The 22,230-nt window shown below is 38.5% G+C and overlaps 1 protein-coding gene across 2 annotated transcripts; it reads left to right on the top strand.

The window, feature by feature from the left end:
* Positions 1 to 2,125: 2,125 nt before the first annotated feature.
* Positions 2,126 to 21,774, top strand: LOC121739640 (thyroglobulin-like). Of its 2 annotated transcripts, none has more exons than XM_042132148.1 (9): positions 2,126 to 2,262; positions 16,971 to 17,100; positions 17,604 to 17,708; positions 18,067 to 18,202; positions 19,029 to 19,108; positions 19,476 to 19,685; positions 20,258 to 20,471; positions 21,205 to 21,290; positions 21,559 to 21,774. In XM_042132148.1, exons 1-9 carry the CDS (start codon positions 2,170 to 2,172, stop codon positions 21,750 to 21,752), a joined length of 1,248 nt encoding a protein of 415 aa, XP_041988082.1. In that variant the 5' UTR covers positions 2,126 to 2,169; the 3' UTR covers positions 21,753 to 21,774. The 2 variants fall into 2 exon arrangements, with proteins under 2 accessions (XP_041988082.1, XP_041988081.1); XM_042132147.1 differs by lacking the exon at positions 16,971 to 17,100 and adding an exon at positions 16,671 to 16,800 and having other exon boundaries at positions 2,128 to 2,262.
* Positions 21,775 to 22,230: the final 456 nt, after the last annotated feature.

Below are 22,230 nucleotides of genomic sequence, written 5' to 3'. Positions count from 1 at the left end.
TACATATTCATATCAACTCTTTATGTATTAACTGTACTCTACTAAGTTAATGACAATTTTTAAATTGAAATAGTTAATTGAATTTTTACTGTGGCCCACACGGTGATTTTAATAGTCTATATTGTTTTGGCAGCACCGTATACTAATCGTAACGGTATTTAAAATCAAATGATGAAATGGTAGCTGTTAAGTTTTTTACACAAACGCTACCGATTACGCATTTATCAACAATCGTTTACCCAGCTTGGTCAATGAAATAGAGGGAAAGCACTTCCTTGACTAAGCGATATTATGATAATCTAGAGAAAATAATGAAAAAAAATGTAAGGAAAGTTTTTAAAACTATTTTCTGTAGGTTTTGGCTGTTAGAATAAACAGTTTGTTCATAATCATGTAACTTGGCGACTGATAACATTATGATTAGTGTTTCGCTTTAAAGTTGCTGTTACATGATACACAACTCCCCATAAAGATGCGTTTCTTGCACTGACTGATATAAATTCGATGTTTAATGACCAAGGTCCTGTCGCGGCGGCTTGCTTCAACTGCAATATTGAAATTGGAAAGGTCGTGACTCTTGGTTGAGTCTTCAAACCTGGACTATTTCAACCCTATTACTATTAAAATAAGCTTTTAAAACGAATACTAGAGAATCTTCAAATTAAGTGGCCTATTCCGACCCTATTATAATAGCCACAAGATTCAAAACGAATACTAGAAGTGTGCCAGAATATTTAGAATATTTTCCACCTGTAATTTGGGTGTTTGCTGGGTCGGTTTGTGGGGCGGTTATCGCGTTTGCTCTCCGCTATCAGTGATAAGCGCGATTAATTTGTTTGCGGTACTGTGTGCTCTGGGCTCACATGGAACATTCTTGAGATGAACAATATCATCATCAGTAGGTATTTTCATTACTTTCGTTCAGTCAGTACTTTCATTATTGATGAAATGCATTCCAATGAAAGTACATGTCAGTTATTATTGAAATGAATGCCATCATAATATGCCTTAGTATTAAAACTGACCTATTTAGGTATTTCTTTCAGGTCAACATACAGCAAATGTGAAAGTGTTTCTGTCTGTCTGTCTGTCTCATGTCTGTTTCACGCTCAAACCGTAATCTGACACGCTGGAGCTACTCCCGAAATCCCCTCTTCCCCTCCCCAACTACAAAATATGTTTTTGTTATGTTTACCTAGTTTTAGAAATATTTTGTATTAGCGAAGGTATTACTTAGCTGTTAATTGGTCCTTCAATAAATAAATGATGAAGAAAATTATGATTCCAGCACTATAAAGGAACATGAATTTTCGCGCAATGAAGTTGCCGACAGTAAGTACAATATTGTAGATACTTATAGTAATTTGTGAAAATTAATAATAATTAACCAAGTCAAGGTGTTGTTTTTGTCTCTGATTCTTACATTGTAGACGGCTTCTTTCAATTGTTGCATGACGTAACTACAGTCTACAATACCTAATAATAACTACCAGCTAATTCAACTGGGCCCTAGGGGATCTACCTGGCACATTTGCAGCTTATAGGACCTAGGTGCACCTAGATTACTGTATAGGTACTAGATTATTATCATGTAACATTTGAAACAGCTTCGTACAAAATCAGGATTTAGGTCTTACTACCAGCTCCGGGCTTTAAAAAGAACTATGCAATGCTAATCCCCAATTAACAACTTTATTTATCTGCAGTTTGTTTGTTACCTTGCCAGTATCTACCTATCTACATCTACTAACAAATGCTTGCTCTAGAGTCATGAGTATCTAGGTACTTTACACTTTATGATGCTTTACAAGAATTTCGGTTTTTGTTTACATCTAAGTAAACAAAATTAATTGAAATACATCTAATCAAAACTCTATAGGTATAATCTACAATAATTTATAACTTCTATCTGTCACTTCCTCTGATATGCAAAATCATCATTTGAATTTGATTTAGGTACGTACACGCAAATATATTTATTATTATAATTTATTATTAATATTATTTACGCCTTATATTTATAGTGCGTAAGGCTTAATTTAAAAATAACGTAGCCTATATATTATTTTAATTAGCTGCACACTTCAAAGAAGTATATCAGTAGATAGCATATCAGATATTAATTATCGAGGATACTGGATAATGTATTGAAATCACAAAGCGAACAAAATGGCTGCGAAAACCGTAGCATTGTTTATTTATTTTCTATTGTTGTTCGTTTACGTAAAGTGTGATATTTTGTGCCAGAATGGATACTGCCAGGTACGTGACGTACATTTAATTAGTGCTGGTCTTTTGTTATCTTAAATACTGTGTATTAGAGAAAATGTGCAAAACGTCAGGAAAAAAGTAGGAATATTACCAACCTCCTCATTCCCAAAGCCTTGGATACTTTAAGATATCTTCTAATAGGATTGCCGGATATATGACGGTAATATTATTCAGTAGTGGTTTATTCCTCTTCTAAATAACTATCACCAAATGTGTGCTAGAATAATAAATCTTTGGAAACAAAATTCGGGATATAAAGTAGTTGTAACCTCTTTATTTCAAGGTTTTTCTTTTGTGCGTAATAGAAACGAAGAGCGCATTTAAAAGCTAGCAGTTACTATTATATACATACCTTATTTAGAACAATATAAAATAGGTTAACGTTATAATTAAGTATAACAATTTTATAAATCCAGAGTAAAGAACTCTGGACTCCGAAACATTATTCCTCGACCCCTACAAAAGAGTTCAACGCAGTCACATCCTCTATAATTAGAGGTGATACCTAATGGTAATAAGCACAGGGCAACTTATTTCCTTCTTCCAAAGTGTATCTTAACTTTTAAGTCCTACTTAAAGTTTGAGTTAAAGTTATTTTGAATTAAATATAGGTAATGTTATTTCTCTTTAAGCCTACTGAGAGTAAGAGTTAAAGTCAATCTTGGACTAAAGGATTAGGTGTCCCTAGAGATAATGTCTTATCTATTTCGACTTTCGTATTTATGGAAAAATGGTATGATAATTATTTATCTTACGGGTAATTATAAAGTTTTCCCAAATATGCCTTCAGTGTCGGTTTTAGCACTATCAGCGCTCTGGGCGAGATTTCTTCAGCGCCCAGGGTGCTAGTAGTGCTTAAATAATCGGCCAAGTGCGAGTTGGACTCGCGCACGAAGGGTTCGGTACCATTATAGAATAAAAATAGGAAAAAATGTGTTTTTTTTGTATGGGCAGGGGCGGATCTTGAATTTGTGGGGCCCTGGGCTAACACTGCTTACCTAATTACTCAACTAATTGCCATTTTGACAAGAAACTGTTTTCTGTAGTGATGTAGGTATATCTATACTAATAATATAAAGCGGAAGATTTTGTTAGTTAGTTTGTTTGTTTGAACGCGCTAATCTCAGGAACTACGGGTCCAATTAAAAAAATTCTATCAGTGTTAGATAGCCCATTTATCGAAAAAGGCTATAGGCTATATTTTATCACGCTACGACTAATAGGAGCGCAGAAATAGAGGAAAATGTTGAAAAAACGGGAGGAAATTATTTGAAAGGGCTTATTTGAACGCGCTAATCTCAGGAACTACTGGTTCGATTTGAAAAATTCTTTCAGTGTTAGATAGTCCAATAATTGAGAAAGGCTACAGGTTATATTTTATTACGCTACAACTAATAGAAGCGAAGAAAGAAAGGAAAATGTTGAAAAAACGGGAGGAAATTATTTGAAAGGGCTTATCTCACGAACTACTGGAGGAATTTTTCTATTATTTGGCACAGATAAGAAGTAGACCACGTAACGTGCACGTTTTCTAGATAATTTTTATTATTGACAACATCGTCTATTGGTTTTAGTTCGGTTGGGGGCCCTCTGTATTCGCGGGGCCCTGGGCTGCAGCCCAAAAAGCCTTATAGTAGATCCGCCCCTGTGTATGGGAGCCCCCCATTTATTTTATTTAAATTTCATTATTAATTATCAATTCATCAAGCTCCATACGCTCCCCGGTGAACGAGACACAAAAGAATATCAATTGTGTCTCGTTTTCCCACGATCGAAAAACTTGAGAGGAGAACTAAGAAAAAAAAATAGAGGATATGTTAGGAAGAATGCATAATTTGTTGAAGGAATCGGAACAGGAACTTAACGAACTTAAGGAAGTACGGGGCGAGGTTAGGAGAAAAAGACGATAAACACCGTCGCTCTTGATAATCGAACTCAAGAATTAATCAAAAACTTGGAAGAAAACAACAGACTGCTAATAGAAAATAAAAGAAACATGGAAATATTAAAGAAGGCACTGGAGGATACAGCCGGCGGGGTGGGGGCGGCAACGTATGCCAGCGTAGTGGCGGGAAGACCGACGCCACGGGCAGATGCTGCCGCGACCATACACTCGCTGACGTAATAGAAAAAATTAGGACTGTGATAAAAGCAAAAGAGCGAGGAATATAGGATATTTAATAGATAAAGTAAGGAAGGCGAAAGATAGGAAAGTAATTATAGGATGTAGGGATAAGGAAGAGATAGAGAAAATAAAGGAGCAAATTGGAAAAGAAGGGAACCTGCAAGTGGAAGAAATTAAAAACAAAGACCCTCTTACGACAGGAGAGTCCTGCAGAGTGTGCTGAAAATTAACACGGATAAAGACATAATCAATGCCATCAAACAACAAAATCAACACATCCTGCAGGGACTGCCGTAGGACCAGAATTTAATGGAAGTGAAATATAAAAGAAAAGCGAGAAATCCATATACTCACCACGTTGTCATGCGGGTCTCCCCACAAATCTGGCAGAGATTGACGGATCACGGTTCGGTATATATTGATATCCAAAGGGTTTCAGTGGCCGACCAATCACCACTGGTGCAATGCTCCAGATTTTTGGGGTACGGCCACACGAAAAGAGTATGCCGCGAGGCAATAAACGTCTGCAGCCATTGCGGAGGCCCACACCAAAAGGCAGACTGCGATAAATTATTAGCAGAGTACGCACCTCCAAAATGCATAAACTGTATCCGGGCGAAAATAGACAACGCAGAGCATAATGCCTTTGGCGACTGCTGTCCGGTCAGGAGGAAATGGGACGCAGTCGCTAGGTCGACAGTAGTATACTGCTAAAGGCGCTCTTAACATGATTTATAGCACAAACAACGCCACCTATGAAAGAACCTGCAGAGTGGTACAGATCAACCTGCAAAAGAAGAAACTGGCCACACAAGAACTGATGATGGAGGCTTGCAAATTTACATTTGCATTGATTCAGGAGCCGTACACTGGAGCCGAGTCAGGGATGAGGGAAGTCAGCGGGGTGCGAATCTTCCAGTCTGGTGAGGGTGAAGCAAGGACAAAAGCAGCGATAGCGGTCTTCGATAATAATATCGAGGCTTCTATGGAGGCCAGATATACCTCGAAAAATATAGTTGTAGCCCGCATCGGACTTGGAGATCATGTGATTACAGCTGTGTCCTTTTACCTTGAACCTGACCAAAATGTAGATGAGCACCTGGATCAGTTAGGTAGAATCGTAAATGACCTAGGACCTAGTCCTGGGTGGCGATGCCAATGCAAAAAGTGTTTAGTGGGGCAGTACAGAAAACGACTCCAGAGGTGACGTCTTTTCCGGTCTGTTAAACCAATGGGGAATGGAAGTGTTAAACGAAGGAAGGAAACCTACTTTCTTTACCATCAGGGGTGGGAGGACATGCAGTAGCATTATAGATGTTACTGCGTGCACTAAGATTGGAAGGTAGAGGAAGGGATGGTTTGCTCGGATCACAACGGTATTGTGTTCAGTATGGGTAAACAAAACATTAAAATAAAACCAAATAGCGCAACTCGGAAATACAATAAGTACTAAAAATGCTAATTGGACAGCCTTCTTGGAGAAAGTAGCCCAATTTAAAATAGATAAAAATTTAAACACAGGAAGAATAGCAGAAATAAACACTAAAAATGAATTAGATAAAACCGTAACTGAATACAATATCGTTGTGACAAGCGCCTGTGAAGAGACCCTCCCGAAGAAGAAAGCTGCTATTCCGATAAAAAAGCCCCCATGGTGGAATGACGAGCTAGAACAGAAGAAAAGGAAGACCAGGACACTCCGCAGAAGAATTCGTGGTGCTGCACTAGATAGGAAAGAATTCGTTGTAAACGAATATCTCAAACAGAAAAAAGACTATGAGGAGGAGGCCAAACAACAACAGGTCAAAGCTGGAGGGAGAAAACAAGACAGGGAGACACTATGGGATGGGATATATAGGGTTCTTAGGAAAACAGGGAAGAGACAGGAAGACTTGCTGCTGGTAAAAGGAGGAACCACACTCAGCGCTAAGGAGTCCGTCGAAGAATTGGCCGAGGTCTTCTATCCCCGGGATGATCCCAAAGAAGACACTGAATTCCATGGCAGAATACGATCCCAAGCAGATCTCGTGAACCGAGAAGATGATCCTGACAATCATGATCCTCCGTTTACTGAGACCGAACTTAAATCTGCTATGGACAGTTTCAATCCTAAGAAGGCTCCAGGAGGGGATGGCCTTACTTCAGACATAATAGCGCGAACAGTGAACGCTGATCCAGAGTTTCATCTGAGTCTCTTCAACAAATGTCTGCAACTCGGGTGTTTCGCCACCATTTGGAAGGAGGCTACAGTCATAGTCCTCAGAAAACCAAATAAAGAGGACTATACGACAGCAAAATCCTATAGACCAATAGGCCTCCTTCCGGTGATGGGAAAATTATTCGAGAAGATGTTGGTGAGGAGACTCAGATGGCACTTGACTCCTAGGCTGAGTTCCCATCAGTATGACTTCACACCTCAATGAAGCACAGAGGACGCCCTCTTCGAACTTATGAGCCAGATCAAGACAAACCTGAAAAACAAAAAGATTATAGTGATGGTCTCATTGGATATCGAGGGGGCGTTTGACAGTGCATGGTGGCCGAAGATAAGGGTGAGGTTGGCGGAGGAGAAATGCCCGATCAATATTAAAAAGACGATCGACAGCTATCTGTCGAACAGGAGGGCAAAGGTGAGGTACGCTGGAGAGGAATATGAAAAGGAAACAGACAAAGGATGTGTCCAGGGTTCGGTGGGTGGGCCTTCTCTTTGGAATCTAAAATTAGATCCATTACTCAAAAACCTAATTCAGAGGGGGCACTATGTCCAGGCCTTTGCCGACGACATAGTGCTCCTCTTCTTTGGTATAACTACGGACGTCATAAATGAGGCTGCGAGAGATGCCCTTGAGTATACGCACTCGTGGGGAGTGGAGACCAAATTGAAATTCGCTCCCGACAAGACGCAAGCCATGGTCATCACTCGTAAGCTCAAATATGACACTCCAAGACTGAGCATGGGAGGGGTCTCAATAACTATGACCAACAAAATAAAGTTATTGGGCCTAACCATCGATGACAAGTGGACCTTCAACGCCCATATAGACAATGTTTGCCGGAGAGCGGTGAAGTTACACTCCCGGCTCTCACGAGCGGCCAGAGTCAGCTGGGGGCTGAAGGCCAACGTGTCAAAGATGATCTATAATGCTGCTGTGGAACCCACAATAACATATGCGGCCTGTGCATGGGCGGATTCAGCGAGGAAGCTGAGTGCACGGAAGCAGCTAAATGCAATACAAAGGGGCTTCGCCCAAAAAGCATGTTATGCCTACAGAACTGTTTCCTTGCACTTAGCTCTCGCTATTTCAGGCATACTGCCGCTTGATCTACGAATCAGGGAGGCGGCTAACCTCTACTTAGCCCGAAAGGGAAAAGCCGAGACCATTATCCGGGACTTGGAGATCGAAACGGTGGAAACTTTTAATAACACCCCCCACCCTGCACAAATACAACGATTAGGCTACACCTGCCTGATGGACCAGAACGAGATAGATAATACCAACATTCCGATAAAAAATTTCACGGATGGTAGCAAGCTTGAGGGTAAGGTGGGCGCAGCACTGTCAATATGGACAGGTGATCGGGAGACGCGGCACCTTAAGCTCAAGCTTGCAGACCACTGCACAGTCTATCAGGCGGAACTTCTTGCGCTGATATGAATATGTCCTATCAAATGTATTATATGTTAAAAAGAATATATATCAATAATTCACGAAAAAATGTGATACCCATGGGAGAAATACTCGTAATAAACATAAGCTTGAAATTCCGGTGACTAGACTTACTAAAGTCAAAAATTCTTTTAAAGGTCAATGTATACGCCTTTATAATAAGATCCCAGAAAGCGTTCAAAATCTCTCAATTAATAGATTTAAAAAAGTTGTTAAAGAACGTTTGTGTACCAAAGCGTACTATAAAGTTACTGATTTCATGAATGATAGTACACCATGGGAATAAGGTCGCCCCCTGCAGAGCTGTTTCATTATAATATGTATAATAATTGTACATTCGTTGTATTTTATTTAGTCATAATGACACTGTTATTTTATAATATATTTTTTGTAATTTTCCATCTTTTTAGAAAAAGATGGCCCCGTGCGAGTTTCTTACGCCGGTTCTTCTCGCCGGGTTAGTTCCCGAACCGGTGGTAGGCATCTGTGTAGCCCCGACGTTCAGAGAATATTTGAAAAAATTTATTCTGAATAAAAAATTTTGAGTTTGAGTTTGAGTTTGAGCAGGGCCTCGAAAGTTGCTCTGGATACATCAGATCACAAAATTGGTATCTACAGCGATTCAAGAGCGGCAATCGAGGCCGTGTGCAGCGCCGGAACCATTAATAAGGTTGCCTTACAAACTAAGAAGAACATCGCGTGTGCATTGAACCAGAACAGAGAGATATTTCTGTTCTGGGTCAAGGCACACGTGGGACTAACGGGAAACGAACGCGCTGACGAGTTGGCCAAAGAAGCTGCAGTTGGACTGAGGGTTAAACCCCATTATGACCTATGTCCGGTCTCACACGCGAAGAGGCTAATCCGTGAGGAAACTCTTCGTGAGTGGGATCGAAGGTACCAAGAGGGTACTACTGGAGGTGTCACTAAAATGTTCGCACAGGATATAGGGGCAGCTCACAAGGTCTTTAAGGAGATTAAACTCAATAAGGAAATAACACAGGCACCGGGCACGGTGGGCTCTCTGGGTATCTGTGCCGCTTCAGGTGCAAAGAGAGCCCATCGTGCATGTGTGACCCTAGTAAAATAGAAGAGACATCTTCTAACAGAATGCCCAATATACTCGAGGCCAAAATATGATCTGGAGATGAAAATAGGACTAGAAATTAATGTTGATAGCATAAAGGAAATTGTAAAAGATAAGAAAAATAGGGAAGAATTTTTGCTATATTGTGTTAAAATAATAAAAGGAGTAAATAGCAGGGATTGAAAGCGGTACAGTAATACCGGTATTATACCGGTATTACATTACGATACCGCTTTGATTTAAAGGTTGAGCCAAAACGGTAGCGATTTACCGTACCGGTACCGCTAAATAATGAAATTATACCTTAATTTTTTTATGGTATCGTTATACCTTTATTATATTGGTACCCCAACCAAAATCATTTCGGTACCGAAAAAATACAGAGTACGCGACGGGCGGCGCGGGCGCGGTGGCGGCGCGGTTGCCAGCTCGAAACTTATCATGTAAAGACTTGAACAATCCGGGGTAGTTGCAACTTACATGCGTCCCAGCCCTGAACCTGGCAATATTAGTTAGTCAATTTTCATTCGCTCGCTAATTGCATTATAGTTTTGACGTGTTACTTTAGTTTGATTCTCTAAGCGTTTTACCTACGTTGCTAATTTTTATTGGGTGTTTCTTATTAAAAATTTAAAAAACAATAATGGGAAGAAAGCGGAAGAATGCGGTTTACGCATATTTTACATATGATAAAGACACTAAATATTCAAAATGTTTAGTCCCTGGTTGTGAAACAAACGTTAAGGTTAGTAATTAGTATGGATTTTTTCATTATTCCTACACACTATGTATATAGCTGTTGCCCGCGGCTCCGCCCGCGTAAATACAGTATCCCTCGGGAACACTGTACTTTTTCGGGATAAAAAGTAGCCTATGTTTTAATCCAGAGCCCAAACTACTACCATGCCAATTTTCATCAAAATCCGTTCAGTAGTTTTTGCGTGAAAGAGGAACAAACATCTATCCATACATCCATCCATCCATACATCCTCACAAACTTTCACATTTATAATAGTATTAGTAAGAAGTAAGATAAGATTAAATAGCTGTTTGTCGCGGCTCCGTCCGCGTAAATATACTATCGAGAATCCCGCGGGAATATGTAGGTACTATAATTTTCCGGGATATAAAAACCTATGTTTTAATCTAGAGCCTAAACTACTACCATACCAAATTTCATCAAAATCCGTTCAGTGGTTTTTGCGTGAAAGAGTAACAAACAAACATCCATCCATTCATCCTCACAAACTTTTACATTTAGGGCCGATTCATACTGGGATGGCAGCGCGCAGCGGCGCGACGCGTACGGGCACTTTCAATGTGAAATAATTTAAAACTTTAATTTACTTACATAATATGTAGGTACGTATAAACCATGGACGTAGAAAAAAAGACGGGTTGCAATCCGGGAGTGCCGGCAGAAGTAAAAACTTGAATTTTAACGTTGTGCATTTTTGATATTTTGGAATGGTTAGGGAATAATTTTGCACAAATTGCTTTAATAACACTGGTCAACAATGGTTTTGTTGCCCTTGATGTGACAATCAAGCGACAATCATTGTTTTAACACTAGGAATAAGAACAAATTAGAAATACCAGTAATCAGACTTAGCAAAGTCAGCAAATCTTTTAAAGGCCAATGTATACGCCTGTACAATAGAATCCCAGTAAACGTTCAAAATCTCTCTATCAATAAATTTAAAAAAGTTGTAAAAGAACGTTTGTGTACTAAAGCTTATTATAAAATCAATGATTTCATCGACGACAACACACCTTGGGAATAGGGTGGTTCTTACAGGCTACTTGAATACTCTTTATAATTCCTGTTGTAAATAGATTTAAGTCATAATATTGTTACAGTTCGACAAGGCTTTAAATGAACGTAGCGAGAGGGGGAACTAGCGCTGTTTTCATACAAAAACGTCATTTTTGACAGTTCTTCTTTACCAGCAGCGCCCATTGACATATTCATTTAAAGCCTTGGTGCACTATATATGTTCAAATTGTAATTTTCCATCTTTTTAGTAAAAGATGGCCCCGTGCGAGTTTCTTACGCCGGTTCTTCTCGCCGGGTTAGTTCCCGAACCGGTGGTAGGCACCTTAGTATCGACGTTCAGAAATATTTTTGTAAAAAATTACTCTGAATAAAAAATATTTTGATTTGATTTGATTTGATTTGTGAAAGTGGTTTCGAATAGTTTTATGCCTACAATTTATAAAACTATGAATGATTTTGGAATATTGGCTCTGGTTTTTGTTTACATAAATAAAATAAAATATTTTATTTCAGATAAAAATTTCATTACATAAAAGTAAAATAATATTATAAAATAAAGAATATGCTATTTTTTTTAAATAAGCTGTTGTCTATTTTCTTTCTATAAAGCACAAATATTAAATTAAAATAAACATGTTATTAATTTTTTTTATAATAAATTTAAGTTAGGCCTAGATATTAGGTTCAAAATAATGAATATTATTTGCCTTTCAGGGCGAACACGGTACAAACTTACTTTATCACTTGTCTTCGAATCATCCTGATGAATACAAAATAGTCAAAGACCGAAACAAGTTAAACAGAAGCGAAGAACTTGTAGAGACAAGTGATCAAAATGATAATGACATTTTAAAATCGCTGAAAAAAAGCTCAAAGTACATATATTTACAATCGCAATGTGTTGACTTGGTAACAGCACATGGAAGACCATTTTTATTGATGGATGATCAGGCATTTAGGAACATCATAGCAATGACAGGCGTTAGCCCGAGAGAATGCCAATCTTTGAATTCACACTCAATAAAAACATTAGTTACAGAGACGGCGGAAAAGGTGCGAAAAGATATATCTAGAGAAATTAGAGGCAGATTAATTTCACTAAAAATTGACAGTGCCACTCGATTAGATCGAACATTTTTCGCAGTCAATGCCCAATATGTCGAAAATGCCTCAGTGGTGATTAAAACCTTAGGTATGGCAGAGATGTGGGATAGAAGTACATCAGATTACCTTCGAGAAAAGTTATTGTACATCATAAGGAAATACGAAATAAATATTAATCAAATTTATTCAATCACATCAGATAATGGTGCCAATATGTTAAAATTGACTCGCCTTATGAACGACATTTTGAGAGAACATAGAGAAGACGATATAAGTGACGACGATGAGTCGGATTCGGGTCCAGAATACAACGGTAACCAAATACTGGAAGTGACTTTCCAATCCGATGATGATATACCGTACGAAATTACATCAGTACGGTGCGCTGCACACTCACTACAACTAGCAATTCAAGATGCGCTAAGAGAAGACGAATCACTCCCTACGATTGAACAAGCGCGCTCAATTGTCAGGCAACTGCGAACACCTAATATGAGAAAATTAATTAAATCAACCAAAAAGAATAAGGCTATTTTAGACAATAACACACGCTGGCATTCGACATTTGATATGTTAGAGCGATTGAAAACTCTGAAGGATTGTTGCTCTGAAATTCCTGGGGATCCGTTGTATTGTTCTAACACCTTTTGGGATACTATTGATGACTTGATAAGTTCTCTGAAACCTGCTAAAATATGCACTAAGGTGTTACAAGAAGAACAGCTTACTTTAAGTGATTTTTTTTACCACTGGACAAAATGTTACTTAAATACTTCACACGTGCAAGTCCCTCTAGCGCAACAGATTTGTATATTCATGAAAAATAGACAAAATATTTTAATGGCCAATGCCACATTCCTTGGTGCATTATATTTAGATCCTCGATTCCAGGTAGTGTTATCGAAAGAGGAGGAGGCTTTGGCTTTGCAACACCTAAACACCACTTGGATACAAATTTTGAAAATACAAGCAAATCATGCTTCTTACAATCAAGAAGATGACGAAAATGTCTGTCGTCCGAGTACATCTTCGGCGGTTTCAGTACTATACGATGAAGTGGAAATGCTGTTGGCACAAACAGAAAGAGAGAAAAGATCTCAACAACGCGCTCGATATATTCACACTCGGGCTGATATCACAAATCTATTACAAAATTTTTCCAACCATACCCGTCTACCACCAAATGAAAATATATTATCATTTTGGCATAAGAAAGCTTTGTTGGAGCCTCAACTATATCTTTTATCGAAGGTGGTGTTAGGAGTGCCAGCCACGCAGGTGAGCGTGGAGCGCCTTTTTTCTTCTTTAAAATATGTGATGAATAATTTACGTTACAATTTAAACGAAAATATCGTCGAGGATATCTTAGTAATAAGAAATAATAAATGAACACTAGAAAATATTTTACCGATTTTGTGATCTTCTTCGCAACAAGATTAATTCATAACTTTAAAAAATAAATAAATAAATACATAAATTATTTAACAAAAAAAATATATACTTATGGTACTGCATATAAATTTACGTTTTAGAAGATTGTGTACTTTTTAAGAGGAGATTTTATGATTGTTTTACTTATATTTCATATATATGTAACCGTAAAATTGTAAAAACCGTTAGATTGTAATAAAACTAGTAAAATTGTAAAATGTTGATAGACTTTGGACGCGAATATTCTGCCTAATTTAACACATTTTTTTCGTTACATTATAAATATATAGCTATAAATATTTCGTATTTCGACATATTTTTACAATCTCGTTAGTTATTTTACATATGACATATATATATATATATATATATATATATATATATATATATATATATATATATATATATATATATATATATATATATATATATACACGTATACCGTTCATGACGTGTCAAGAATTGTGTACTTTATCCCATTTTTTTTTCCACTTCGTAATCGAACTCTGACTAGGTGACGGGAAATTAACGGTGTTTTGATTTTTGTATTATTGTGATCGATTAAAATAAAACATTGTTACAGAATTTGTTTATTATTATTTAATAATCAGTCAGCATTTTCATTAATAGTAGTTATTTTAGTATTAGTTTAACAAAATTATGTAGTATGTAGGCACCATTTCTTAACCATCTACTTCAGAGTCAGTCAATGGAACGTTTTTGTTGTGCTTCCCTTCCAAGGAATGTAGAAATACTAAGATTCTTGAATACACACGAGTTCTCATACAAGGTTCTATATTTTTCATTTCTTCTTTTATAAGTAAGCTAAAAATGTCATTTCTTTGGTCCTTTTCTTCTTGTTTGATTGCTACGCAGTGGTAACATTCAGGTTGATGTTTTTTGGTGTTGTATTCCAAATGTTTAGCTATTTTAGGATGGAGAACGGAGGGGGACAGTGGTCGCTCCGAATCCCCTAAAATGTCTGGCGAGTGATGACGTTTTATTGCTGATTCTGAAAAAAAAAAATTCGGGTAAAAATTAAAACTCACGTTCAAGTTGGCTGGTATCAAATTTAAAGTAAGTTTATATATGTCACCGTAAAATTGTAAAAACCGTTAGATTATTATATAACTAGTGAAATTGTAAAATGTTGATAGACTTCGGACGCGAATAAGCTGCCTATAATTTATTATTTTAACACATTATTTTACGTTAGATTATAAATATGTATATTATGTATAACATGAATCTTTCGACATATTTTTACAATCTCGTTAGTTATTTTACAATTTAACGGTTTTTACAATTGTATGGTGACATATACACTTAAGTTCGTATGTTCGTATAAATAAACGAACAAAGATTAACTGTAGATCATCATTTCTCAACTTTTTTTATGTCGCAACGAAAAAGCCAAAAAGTTAAGTAAAAAGTCTTGTGATCCCGTCACGATTTTTTCGACGTTCGATACAAAAGGTTCGTTCGAAAACCGAATCTTTTGTACCTATATGTAGTTTGTATTAATTTTTTTTTCAACAGTCTGCGACCCTCTTTAAAAACAATCTCGGACCCCTAAGGGTCGCGACCCACCGGTCGAGAAACGATGATGTAGATATCATGTATGATGTAACGGTCGAGGTAGCCAATTTAAGCATTGTGTATTCCTCATGGACGTAGAAAAAAATTCCTACACAAAATAGGTATGTGTATAGCCACGCCACACAAGTTTCGATGTTTTGTGTAATGTTTCGAAATAAACGCGCACAGAAGTAGCAATAAGTAGTTTTTACAATTTACATATATCTATTTACATCAGTACCATGAACCATGAGTACCATGTCACAAAATATAGCGTGTAGCAATAAGGGAGATTCCTGTGTCTACCGCTGAACAGAACTGCCCCCGTAGACAAGTGGCAAAGCGCTAACGCTGACGCTAACGCTAGCGCTACAAAATGTATGCGATTTGACATAAGTCATCGCTTCGCTAGCGAATACTAATGTCAAATCCATACATTTTGTAGCGCTAGCGTTAGCGTTAGCGTTAGCGTTTTGCCACTTGTCTACAGGGGCTGAGTGGAAATCTGTTTGGTGGCAAACTGCTGATGACACTAATGTAATCATTAATAATAAAAAGTATTTACTTACTTTTATCCATCTTGGTCTACTCGTTCTTTTAACAAAGTACACACGCAAATTATTGACAACCTACGCGGCGCGGGCGCGGCAGGCAGAATAGAAGTCAGTCTATAGGTTTTTAAAAACATCGGTTGTTTGTTGACAACGCCGCGCCGCACCGCGCAGTCCGGCTCGCTTGCGAATTGCGATGTTGCCGTTCCGCACTATACCTTTATTTTACAGGTTTAGGTATCGAAAAAAAATATTGGTACCGTAATTTTGCAATACCGAAAAATAGCGGTACCGTTATTTAAGGCTATCGTAATTTAAAGGTATGACGTCATACCGTTAACCTTTTTTACCGATATTTTTCGGTTATTCAATCCCTGGTAAATAGTATTAACAGAACAGAAAATAGAAATAGGAGATAAGTGTGTAGACATGTGACAGTATAAATTGTATTCAGAACATAAATCCCTCGAATAAAAATCAGGGACAAAAGCATTATAATAAAAAAATAAAAATAAAAATAGCTAAAAAGATAAAATTTTCACAGATTATGTATTTCTGTTGCAGCTATAACATATACTAAAACAAAATAAATTAAATTTTTATATTTAGTAATACTCCCTTTTTTTGCTTGTAATCAATAATGGTAACAGCTAAGCACTTGAAATATGCTTGAAATTTTCACAAAATTCTTAATTATATTTGTGCTTTAATATTTAATTTTAAAAAATAAAAAATATATTTACAATCCTACACAAAAAACTAAATTTTTGTCTACTTTCGCTCTATACTGGTACGGAACTCTTCGTGCGCGAGTACGACTCGCACTTGGCCAATTATTTTCTAATTATTTCAATGTCATTGGCTCTTTATACGTATGCAAAGTTTCGAATTAATTAGCTGTTAGACTATAACTGAAGATGGGTAAAAATCGTACTCAAAGATTCCGTGACATACGTAGGTACAGCCCAAGCTAATAAAAGCGTGTTAAAAATCACTATTAACCTGTACACCTGTAACACCTGTACCACTTGCTCCGGAAGTAGACCTCAATAATAAGCTAGATTGTGACCTTTACTAGGACTACCTCCTGGACCCGGGCTGCGCGAGCACCGCGGCGGAGTGCCGAATCAACAACGCCACGCACGCCGGCATATGGCTGCCGTCACCCACCACCTGCAACTGCTGCGAGTTCTGTCTGCCGCTCTACGGTCAGTGCTAACCTCCACAGAACTACCTCCTGGACCCGGGCTGTGCGAGCACCGCGGCGGAGTACCGAATCAACAACGCCATGCACGCCGGCATATAGCTACCGTCACCCACCACCTGCAACTGCTGCGAGTTCTGTCTGCCGCTCTACGGTCAGTGCTAACCTCCACAGGACTACCTCCTGGACCCGGGCTGCGCGAGCACCGCGGCGGAGTGCCGCATCAACAACGCCACGCACGCCGGCATATGGCTACCGTCACCCACCACCTGCAACTGCTGCGAGTTGTGTCTGCCGCTCTACGGTCAGTTATATCTAGCATATTCCCAGAAGGTCCAATCAGACCGTATTTAGTTTGGATTCGAGATTCTTTAAGAGGATTGAAATCCAGACACCAATCAACATAGGTAATTCTTATGGATTCGGTAAGCTGTCAGAAAAGACCTCTAATTTAGCATCTTCGACATAGTAATGCCTTAATTTTTCAATAGTCTTAATATACCGTGTTCTTGCCATTTTCTTGCCAAATCTTGCCTAGCAACTGCAGGCCTGCATCAATCATGTAGACCAGCGGAGCTAAAATGGTCGCTTTGAAGAATCATGATATGAATCATAATATGATTCATTTTTCTAAAATCGCAAAATGCAACTCTGCTTGCAATTCATTTCTATATTTTTGTACTGATTTGACATTTGTCAGTTTGACAGTTTTGACAATTCATTTGCTGAATTGATTGAGAGGAATTCTAAATGTGACCATTTTAACCCCGCAGTAGCCTTAAAATGCACGTGTTTATGGTTTTCCAGGTGCGGGCAGCGACTGCAGCCGCGGCGGTCCCGGTGTGGGCTCAACGGTCGGCCGCTGCGGTCACGGCCTCTACTGTGATGCGGACACATTAAAATGCGTCAGAAGTATGTCATTTTACTTACTTCTAGATGAACTGTTAGTCTGTTGAGCGTTTTGATGTTATATCATATATGAACTTTTGACTAAGTAGTTATAGTCATAGAATATCATTGGTTATAGGTCAAAACTGCAGATAACCCAATATGAATCTTCGGTAATTCTCAGTGTTTTATTTAAATATAGTGTGTCGACGCGTCGTGGACATTTGGATAAACGACGCTTTACTCAGTGCGATTTTCTTCCTAAAATTTTAAGTAGGGGCAAGTGATTAGCAATTACCCACAAAACTTTTGGGGAAGATAATATTAATGAAATTAATTAAGAAAAATAAATAAATCACCATTCCCTATCGTTACATTCCAGTGAAGTCGAAATGTCACGACGCGCAGGACGACTACGACGCGCGTCACGAGCGCGGAGAGACGGGCGCGCTGGAGACGCGGCCCTACTGCGACGGCAAGGGCAACTTCGCACCCTTCCACTGTATACCGACGCAGACGTATGTAAAGTGGAAGAAATCTATAATAATACTTATTATAAAGCGGAAGAGTTTGTTTGTTGTTTGTTTGAACGCGCTAACCTCAAAAATTCTTTCAGTGTTAGATAGCCCATTTATCTACGAAGGATATAGGCTATATTTGATCACGCTAAGACTAATAGGAGCGAAGAAATAGAGGAAAATGAGGAAAAAACGGGGGAAATTATTAGAAAGGGCTTATTTGAATGCGCTAATCTCAGGAACTACTGGTTCGATTTGAAAAATTCTTTCAGTGTTAGATAGCCCATTTATTGAGAAAGGCATTAGGCTATATTTTATTACCCTAAAATTAATAGAAGCGAAGAAATAGAGGAAGATGTGGAAAAAACGGGGGAAATTATTTGAAAGGGCTTGACACAGATAAGAAGTAGACCACGTGAAGGATCATAGGCTATTTTTTGTGGACAAATTTTTCTGTGAAATATCTAATTTACGCGGCCGAAGCCGCGTGGAACGTCTAGTTGATCCATAAGGATAAGCAGATACTTTATTTGGTCGGGTGAAGTCAATGTTAACCGAGGTCTGTTATATGAATTTCACATAAATAGTGCGACCAAATTACGCAGGTCAGCTATCTGACTATGAATCAATTTCTCTGATAGTACATTGTAGATTATCCGCATTTACAAGAAGGGCAGGTTTCTGTCTTTCTCGAAACTTAAAACTTGCGGTAGAGCATTATAGAAAGTAGAAACATTTGTGATAATAGCCATAACTTAGAAAAATGTTGGATATTTAAAAACATTGACGGCTAATTCATTGGCAATTTTTTCTAAAATATTTTCAGATGTTTCTGTCAGTCAGATGAAGGGGAGCGATTATTTGGGGAGGTGCCTTACAGAAGCGCAACGCAAAACATGCCATGTGGTAAGGAAATAACTGCTTTCGGTTGTCATTTTAGAGGTTACATTTTCCGCCCCCGTATCACGTATCTTGCCAGAGCAATGCGATACCAATTATTGCGCGATAATTGCTCGCAATTTCGTATCACGTATCAGCCAAAACAATACGATTGCAATCCATCACTATACATGACACCATTGCTTGTGACATTCATGACACCCAGCAATCGCTCGCGCGATTATTGCTAGTGGATTGTTGATCGCTATTTTTACGTGATAAGGTAGCAAATTTGCCAATAGCGCAACCAATGAGCATAATATCTTTCCTCTTTGGAATAGTAGGATCCGTTATCATTGTTTAAGTGCCCTATTCAGAACTGTATCTTTCTCAGGCTGTTCCCGTATGCACGAGAAAATCACGAAACAAATCGAGCCAGGCGTTCCCTACCCAGTGATCGCACCGAGATGCACCTCGGATGGGAATTTCAACCCTGTTCAGTGTTTGAATAGGACCTGCTATTGCGTGAACAAAATCACCGGGGAAGCTATTGATCATCACACGATAGACCTAGATGAAGAACCCATTTCTAAATTACCATGCTGTAAGTTCACCGAAACTGATATTTTATAAACTTTTATAATTATAATCTATTCTGCTCATTGACATAAGAAACAGATTGTGCCTAAGCAAACCCACAAAGAGAAGTGGCAAATTTTCAAAGCACTCGTTCAGTCCTTGCCACTGACCTACATTATACTAGTACGCTGCCGGACTTATGATGCCCTTTGAAATGACTGCTGTTTTTTGTGCCTATTTGAAGCTAGGAAGGAAGAGAACTAAATCTGACGTACCTAACTTGCAAATGGCCGCTTAATCGCTATTGGTTGTAGAAACTAGTATTAGTTCCAAGTACTCCCACTACTGCTATCAGCGCCAATATGGCGACTTTCAAACATCAAACTAACGTCAGATTTAGTTCTCTTCCCCCGCATTGGGGGCGCTGATTCCGCTTCAAATAGGTTCAAAAAACAGCTGGGAAATCAGTCCAGCGTACTTGTATACCTAATGGAGGTCAGTGGTCCTTGCATAGCTTTCGGCCAATTTTTTTCGCTGACGGTTGACACTTGAGACATCTCTCTATCTTCTCACTAAGATGTTTATAAACATTTTCAGACGATGCAGAGCTAGATCTGTTCCCGAGTCAGTCCCAAGGTAATCCGCCGTACAACCACACAACGCCCTGTTACTTGAGCATCGACGAACGAAAAGCACTGATCATCCAGAGTATTGAGGAGGGGTTCAACGTGGACTTCTTCTCAACCTTCAACTCCATCCGATGTCTGCCCGATGGGACCTACGGGAGAATTTACAGAAACGCGAATGGCTCGTAAGTTTTGCTAAATAGTTACTTGGGTTAAGAGGATACACCAGGGGCGAGAGAAATTGAAAATAGGTATTTGAAAATGTATTGCCGTCTCACCAATCTCAAGTCTCCCATCGCAGAGCGCGATAGAGACAACACGACAAAAGTTCTAATAAAAGAACAGAAAATCTTCGATTCGTTGTCCCCTGATTCCTTCTCCAAAACTTAACCGATTTAAGTACTTTTTTCATTAAGAATTAAAGCAAGGCTTGAGCTGTGTTCCTATGTTTTATTTATTTTTTGTATATTTTAGCCAGTTTTGTTTTCTAGGTGTTTGAACACAGAGGAAAATCTGGCCATTTTTTTGGGTTTTTAGACGTTCTTATCTTTTTTAATAATAAAATTATAAAAAAAAGAAAACATAGGGACATGCTAATAGTGGCCATAGATATTCAAGAAAAAAATCATAACTCTACCGGCATTATCCAGGGAGGAAACAGGGGACAACGTTTGTATGGATAAACGGCGGTGTGGAGTCCTTGTTGCATTACAGGTAGACGAGGAAAATTGCCTAAAGTTTAGACAATTGCTGACCACAAGGCGGTCATAAAGATCTTTTGCATTTAACAAGCACTGCTTTAAACCACATTGGTTTAACCCTTTCATCACCATTTGTAATCAAATTTGGCAAGCCGAATTATTTTCATTTATTTCATTCAGCAATTAGTTTGTGTAACAAAATCTGATTAACTTTTAGGAAAATTTGCGGAGACGAAAGGGGTATAAGGATAGGTAACTATGAGGCGGCACCGAGCACTCCAGAGTATGACACCATGAATTGCAGTAAGTTCACCCTTTTATTGGTGCATTTTTGTTTGGCAACATTATGCAGAACAAAGTATAACGCACCACAAAAATATAGGTACAGACTACAGAGTTTAATAACGACGTTGGAGCGGTTGGACTCAACTATACCTGTTGCTGTGTCAATGTCAGGTTGTGAATTGTGATTAAACCTGCGCCCTCTCGAGTGTGAATAAAAATTGTTCCCACTAGCAGAACATCGTAAACAACAAACAATTCCTGATGAGTAATGACTATTTTTTTTCAGAATGCGCATTAGCCTTATCGCTAATGGAGTCGTCATATGAGCCGCCGAGGTGCTGCAAGAACGGCAACTTTAGGAGCGTGCAGTGCCGCCGCGGACAGTGCCGCTGCGTCGACGACGACGGCCGCCAGGTCGGCACGGAAACCAGTGACGTCACCAGTTTACCCTGCTACACCGCCAACTGGAAAGAATGTTAAATAAAATTATAAGATCAATCATTTGATGTATTATTTGCTTAATATTAAGCGATTGGTAGATGCTCACGAGCTTCATACCTAAACGTGGAGCGGAGAGGAGACATTCAATCGCAGTTCGCTCGCTCACATTTTGTTTATGTAGGGGCTACTGCTGCAGCCTGCCTTACAACCAATATTATATTAAAGATTTATGATAAAGATAAATGATAATTAAGGGAGAACGATTGAAGATGATAAAATAAAACCGCTCCCTTTGATGGATAAATGATAACTGACTTTATTTTACGTAAATCGTAATACAAATGAATATGATCCGCGACATTACTGAATCTTAAAGTGTAAGCATATTAATTATGTACGGTTGGCAACAACCCGTAGAGTTTGAATAACTCACCTTTTTTTTTTTTCTTTTTTGGCAACTTGACACAAAGGATGCGTATTGTGCCACAGACAGGGTAAAAAGGTAAGGAACGGCGGA

This window comes from Aricia agestis, chromosome 2 (genome assembly GCF_905147365.1).
Source record: "Aricia agestis chromosome 2, ilAriAges1.1, whole genome shotgun sequence".
NCBI classification, from domain to species: Eukaryota; Metazoa; Arthropoda; class Insecta; order Lepidoptera; family Lycaenidae; genus Aricia; species Aricia agestis.
This window is presented reverse-complemented; position numbering and strand designations above follow the sequence as displayed.